At 53.3% G+C, this 6,778-nt stretch overlaps 2 protein-coding genes across 2 annotated transcripts; both read left to right on the top strand.

The window, feature by feature from the left end:
- LOC109826554 lies at window positions 435-2,162 on the top strand. Its single transcript, XM_020393582.1, has 3 exons — window positions 435-774; window positions 849-926; window positions 1,024-2,162. Exons 1-3 carry the CDS (start codon window positions 435-437, stop codon window positions 2,160-2,162), a joined length of 1,557 nt encoding a protein of 518 aa, XP_020249171.1.
- Window positions 4,295-4,891, top strand: LOC109826553. Its single transcript, XM_020393581.1, has one exon. The coding sequence runs from the start codon at window positions 4,295-4,297 to the stop codon at window positions 4,889-4,891; it is 597 nt and encodes a 198-aa protein (XP_020249170.1).

The raw sequence follows: 6,778 nt of genomic DNA, 5'->3' as shown, positions 1-6,778 counted from the left end.
CATACATCCCTTGCAGGTTTGCCTGCCAGTTTGGGTATGATCAGTTGTATGTGGGCAACGCCAACCCTCGCCTACACTTCGAAGGAGGACTGGTTGACGGCGCTCGGGGGTGGTTCTGGACCCATGCTGGAGGTACTCAAGCTCGTTTTGAGTTGCCTGCGAAGGACCGCGATTTACACCACACGCTCTTGTACTGTCGGTGGTATCGGGGTGCTAGTGCTGACCCTGCCAACTTCTGGTTCCAAAGCTCATGTCTGGCGGAACGCGATCGTCCCATCAGGGGCTCTCTCCGTTCTTCAAAGAGAAGGGGCCACCAAACCGCTAGGGAGTTGTTCTCGGAGGATCCAGTGGAGGACTGTGAGAGCTTCGATGCTGGTGGCGAATCTGAGGTTCCCGATGTTCGAGCTCCGGTTCAGAGTCCGACAATCGGACAAATGGGGGCACCTTTGCTATCCCCGAGTAGCTCGCTTCTCTCGAAGCGTCAGCGGGAGGCGGTGGCCGAGAGTTCCAGAGCGGAGGCGGCCAAGAAGGCTCGCTGTGATGGGACAGTCGGGACCATCCAAGCGGCAGGGGGTCGGGATGACGTTTCTCCGATAAGGATTCCTGGAGTGGCTCTGTCCGGGTCTGGAGTGGCTCCGTCTGGGTCTGGAGCCGTGCCGCCTGCCTCACCTGCCACATCGGGGGCAGTTCAAGAGACTCCGAAGGACGCTCCTCTGCCGTCCGACGTGAGGTTACCGTCGGGAGTTCCAACGGCTTCTTTGCCCGCATCACGAGGTAGTCTTTGCAACAGTACCCTTGATTGCAATGTTGCTCTTGCACCTTTTGATATTGGTGATGGATCTATGCAGGTGCGGTTGAGAAAGTGATCTCTATTCCTTCCGACGAAGAGGAAGAAGCTGGAGATGATGAGGGGCTTACGGGCTTAGGTAAGTATAGACTTTAGCATTACTCGTTCTTTCATGCCTCACCGTAAATAGGGTCCCTTACGAGGGGTCTCCGTTAACTCTCTCGGTGCATTTGTAGCCGATCATGCCCGCGACATCGCCGGCAAAGAGGGTCCTTCCTCTTGGGCGAATCGCTCGTCTAGGGAGACGGGCGAATCTAAGGAGGATGACGACGACGCCTCCATGCACGAGGCCCTGTCGAGTGAGGAAGAGGACTTGGCTCATGAAGATGCGACTGGTCAAATAGGGGGATCCCCTGCTCCTGCGGCGGTGTCTGCTGAGGATCGTTTCTCAGTGCGAGAGTCACCGCTTCAAAGAGAGGTTTCTGCTCAGCAAGTGATCACCTCCCTGTCGGGGGTCGCCGTTGATGCCGTGATTGCTGTTCCGAGGGCATCATTGGTCACACCGGCCCTGGCGACGCCAACTACTACTTCCACAGTTATGGCCACCGGTGCTTCAACCGTGGTTCCATCTATGATGGAAGAGGCTGCCCTCTCTCCCCTGGAGCGTGAGCGAAGAAAGAGTGCGGCACGATCCGTGGCTGAATTCCATGACACTATGGCTGCCTGCATCAGGCTCGCGCTGGAAGAGAGTTGTCCTTTCGAGAGCTTCGAAGAAGATATCGACTACATCATAGGCTTCTTAATCAAGAGGCTAAAGCATTCTGGGGCGCAGCCTTATTTTCAGCGTAAAGAGGCAGTGAAAGAAGCCATCCAGCAGTTGCTTGCTCTTCGCGCGAAGAGTTCCACTCTTGTGGATCTTGCCTCCGGCGAAGTCCGAGCGGTGGTGCAAGAGCGGGATCGCCGTCTGAATGAAACTATGTCACTAGAGGCGAGATTGTCGGAGGAATTGGTGCAAGCCAAAGCTGAGAATGAACGGATGGTCCTTGAGCGACAGAAAGCTGACAACCGCGTTTCTCGCTTGTCTTCGGAGGTAGAGGCTCTGAAGCAGGTCATAGCCAAGGCGCGGGCCTCATTGGCTATTCAAGAGAAGGCTCGTGAGCAGGCGGTCAAAGAGTTGGAGAACATTGAATCTCGCCAGCAGCTGACTGCCAATTCAGTGGAGGAAAAGGAGCGAGCCCATAAGGAAGCCAAAGAGACCGTTCAAGACTTGGCCTCGCGTACGGATGAAGATCTTCGCCGAGAGATTCTAAGGAGGCTTGAACTTCGCCATGCCGAAGAACTTCGTGAGGCGGAGCTGCGGTTAAAATCTCTGTAATTCGCTTTCAATTTTCCGTTTGTAATAGGACTTCCCTTTCACGAATGAAATTATCCCTTTTGTTTCTGGCATATTGCCATTTGTGTGTGTTTCATTTCGCAATCATGCATCGGTCGGAATTTGGTCGTAAGAGAATCTCAATTATAGAGGAATTCTTGTCGGCGAGTTTTTGCTGCAAGTTCACCTTATTCGCAGGCGAATTTCGCTCGCAGGCGGATTTGCAGGAGCTAATAGCGAACTTGGCTCTGAATGGGTTCCGCTTTCAGTAGTCCACGTATCAATCCATGTGTACGCCGGTTAGGGAGACGTGGGCTAGCCGTTCTGCATTAAGTGCGAAGTAGTGGGCCTCTTCGTCTCTCGCGCCCGATTCGGGCCGTTGTTGCAGATCGTGGTCACGAACCATCAGATCTCGTCCGTCCAGATAAGATCCGATCTGTTCGACCTTACCCTTCAACTGTTCTAGCCTTGAACGGTCTAATCGAGTCTCGCTATCGTCCTCCTCAGAGTAAACCCGAACTTCTTCTTCCTCACACTCCCAATGGCGCCGAAGGTGAAGAGAGTCGTTTCCAAGAAAAGGAAAGAGCCTGGTTCTTCAGGTGCTGCCGAAGCCGTCGCGGCTGAAGGTATGTTCTTGCTTCGACTTTCGTGTGAGTTTAGTAGGTGTTCCTCCCCCAACTGTTCCCTGTATCGCTTGTTGCGTCTTACAGGTCGAGAGGAGGTGCCGGCTGCCGAGGAGCATGCGGCCGATCCCATTCTGATTTCAGACGACGAATCTGAAGGCCGTGCGAACTCCGCTGCTCCGGATCCCGCTCCCCAGTCGGGAGCCGAACCTTGCCTCGAAATTCCTCCCATCACGGCGCTCGCTCCAGGCCAGAGCTTTGTTCCCTCCGAGTCTCAACCATGGCAGGCCCGTATTGAAGAGTTCGAAGGTGCTGTAAGGCAGGCAATTTCCCTCGTCGAACTCGGTATGGGTAGCTTTGACAGCTTCAGGCAGTCCCTCTATGATCGCGTGGCCGATTTACGGCGATCAGGTGAAAACCGTCTCGCTACCCGTTGCGTGCGTGAACTCCGTCTCTTGGAGCCACGCATGATGGTGCTAGAGGACTTGCTACGGGGAGGTCCGGAGGCTAAAATGGCATCCTGTCTAGCTCACTTCAGGCGTCAGGAAGCCTTGGAACAGGAAACCCGCTCCAAAGAGATAGCGGATTCGGAGTCTGCGGCTAACTTTTGGGTGAGCCAACAACGTTTACTAGAGGAGCAAGTCATTGACCTGAACCATACCATGGCTCGCCTGAGGGCCGAGTTGGGACAGGCGGAGGCGAAGTGGAAGGGGCTCCAATCCGACGTTATTAAGGTGAACGAGCACGCTGAGGCGGAGACTCGGCGCCTGCTGGCTTTGCGTCAGACAGATGCTGCCGCCATGTCGAACCGCGAAGATCGAATTCAGAAAGCCGCTGAAAATAAGGCTCGGGAAGACCACGCGAGCCAGGTTGAGGCGGTCAAAGAGGAGATCTCCACCTTCAGCGTGTTCGACTGAGACTTCTGCCTCAGGACTGTATTAAGACATTTTGCTTGCTTGTTTTACATTTGGAACTATGCCATGACTCTTAAAGTCATAACTTTGTTCAAATGTATTGTCTTGAAACACTGGGTGTATGTTTTGCTTCTTTGAACATGTCATTATGACTTTCGCAATTTGCAAAAACATAACTTTGTTCAAATGTACTGTCTTAAAGTATCAATGAGGTTTTGTGTCCGCTCATTGCTTGTGTATTGGCGAGATTTAATTTGTTTTCAGGCGAGATTTTGACCGCGGCGAGTTCCGCTTGGAAGCTAAACTAAACTGTTGGCGAGTTTCGCTTGGAAACGCAACCCAACGGCTGGCGAGTTTATGCTGTGTGCGAGACCCGTATGATGGTGGGTTTGTGTTGAAAACCCGACCCGATTCGCCTGGCTAGTTTGAATTGTAGGCGAAAACTCGAGCAGTTAGCGAGTTGATCCAATAGTCGGGGATCCGACGGCGGGTCGGCTCCTCTGCCACCGTCGTCGACGTGGGCGCCCCGGCCGCCGTCCCTGCGGTCCCGGACCCCGTGGCTCACCCTGCCTTCGTGCCGCTCCAGCACCTAGTGGATATGGTGCACGGGACCGCTCTCTCGGTCAGCGTAGGCGACGGCCCCTACCATCACGCGCTTCCTTTTGTGGAAGCGGCCTTGGAGGCGGTCCGTCGTGCTGGCGACGCCTCGCTCACACGGCGATGTGAGCGAGAGCTTGAGCGGGTGGCGGGGTGGACGTACCGCCTCGAGGAGTTGTTTTATGAGGACTCCTCCGACACGCCCCCGCCTCCTTCTCTGTGCTTTCTGCTCGAGCGCGAAGAACGAGCGAAGCGGATCCAGGCGAAAGAAGCGGAGCTCCGACGTCTGCAGCAGCGGCAACAAGCGGTGCTGGACCGGATGGACGCCTACCTAGACCGGGCTTTCTTCGAGGATGCCGGTTCCCTCCGCGGCGAGGCGAAGCTGGTGGAGCGCGGGCACGAGGCGAGGAGGCTTGGCGAGGTCGCCGCGAGAGTGGACCAGGAGCTCCAACTCCTTCGTCGAGAGGAAGAAGCCAGCCAGGCGAATTTGGCCAAGCAACAGCAGAAGAAGAAGGAGGAGGCGAGGACCCGACGTGCGGCAGAGCGTGCGAAGCTCAAGGCCAAGATCGGCTCGTTCAGCGTGCTGAAGTTCCTGTAGTCCTCAAGCCGTCTGGATCCTCCTTTCTTTTTATTTGTTTTGTTAGCTTAATTGGTGCCTCAGGCATCATAGTCAAACTGCAAACTCATGTAAACTATGGCCCGTAGTGGCCCTTTTGCTTATTTTGTTCACCTTTGCTTTGCGCATACAGTTTTCTCTCTTTGACTGCGCCGTTGGGCATTTGAATTGAACTTGACGATCCACTGATTGTCCTGTTCAGGACTTAGTCACATTAAGCTCTTGTTTTGCCTTCTGTTGCTCACAGCGTGGGATCGGATTAACTCCGATCTTCGCGTTGTAGCTCCAACGGGATCGAGAGAGTAACCCTTGGATCGCAATAAGGAACAAACGTTTGCCTTTACGACCAACTGAAGAACTTGACTTCGACTCGCCTTTCGGCGAGTTGTTGTCTGGGGAACCGTCTTCGACGATTGTCGTCATGTGGGAATGAGACAATTGATTGTGGTAAGAGTCATCGCCTGGTAGACTCCACCCATCAGTTATCCTAAAGCAATGTTAGGACATCCGGAACAGGTCAGATAGTTCAGGGACGTAGGAGTGTGACTATTGACAGGGGTAATGGCACGTCGCATGGTAGGCCATTGTTCGGGCTATGCTATTCGTAAGAATAACGGCGTCAATCATCAGAGGTGATCATTAACCTGATGGGGTCTTGTCGCGATCGGAGCGACCATGGGGACCTACCATTCTTCGGAAGAGGATTGGTAAGTAGATTGTGTCAGAGGTTTAATGTTAACATGACAGGTAATGTCATGATTGGAACAACTTTGAGGACCCACCATCCTTTAGAAGAGGATTGGTAAGTTGATTTTGTCAGAGGTTTAATGTTAACGTGACAGAGAATGTCGTGATTGGAACGACTTTGAGGACCCATCATCCTTTAGAAGAGGATTGGTAAGTTGATTTTGTCAGAGGTTTAATGTTAACGTGACAGGGAATGTCGTGATTAGAACGACTTTAGTGGATCCGTCATCTCATTGGAGGAGATAGGCGAATTGAATGTATATGTCGTGATATGAACGACTTTGGTGGATCCGCCTTCTCCTTGGAGGAGATAGGCGAATTGGATCCCACAAGAGGCTTTCGCCAGAGCGGGCAAAGCAGGAACAGTTTAGCCTCATGTACTAGTTGGAGGTTTTGAGGGCCAGTTTAGACTCATGCACTCTTGGGAGTTTGTGAAGGAGCACTATGGGTAGTACTTCTTCAGGTATTTGCCGTTGATGGGCATCATGATCTTATCGCCGTTCGGTTTGACGAGGCAATAGGCACCGTTCGAGTAGACTGTCTCTACCACGAATGGTCCTTCCCATTTGGACTGGAATTTCCCCTTCTTCTTGGAAGTGAGGATCATTGGTCTACGGACGGATAGGACGAGCTCTCCTTCTTTGAAGGCTCGGCGCTTGACTTTCTTGTCGAAACTCTTGGCCATCCGAGCTTGGTAAAACTCAATGTGCTGCTGAGCTTCCAGTCGCTTGTCGTCCAGTGCTTCGAGCTCTGCGAGTCGAAGTTGGTGATTTTCCTCAGTCATCATCCCTGTCGCTAGGGCGACGCGAAGGGATGGAATCTGAATCTCTAATGGCAATACAGCTTCACAGCCGTATACCAACGAGTAAGGCGTGGTGCCAGTCGGTGTACGAACCGTCGTGCGATATCCCCACAGGCTCTCGCCCAGCTTTTCATTCCAGTCGCGCTTGCTAGTGGAAGTCAGCTTGGTCAGGATCTTAATGATCGTCTTGTTGAAAGCTTCGGCCAGACCATTCGCTGAAGGGTTGTAGGCCGTGGACGAGAGGTTCTGTATTCGGAATTTGTCGCAGAACCTGGTGAAGGCATGGCTAACGAATTGCGTGCCGTTGTCGTGAATGATAC

This window comes from Asparagus officinalis, chromosome 10 (genome assembly GCF_001876935.1).
Source record: "Asparagus officinalis chromosome 10, Aspof.V1, whole genome shotgun sequence".
NCBI classification, from domain to species: Eukaryota; Viridiplantae; Streptophyta; class Magnoliopsida; order Asparagales; family Asparagaceae; genus Asparagus; species Asparagus officinalis.
This window is presented reverse-complemented; position numbering and strand designations above follow the sequence as displayed.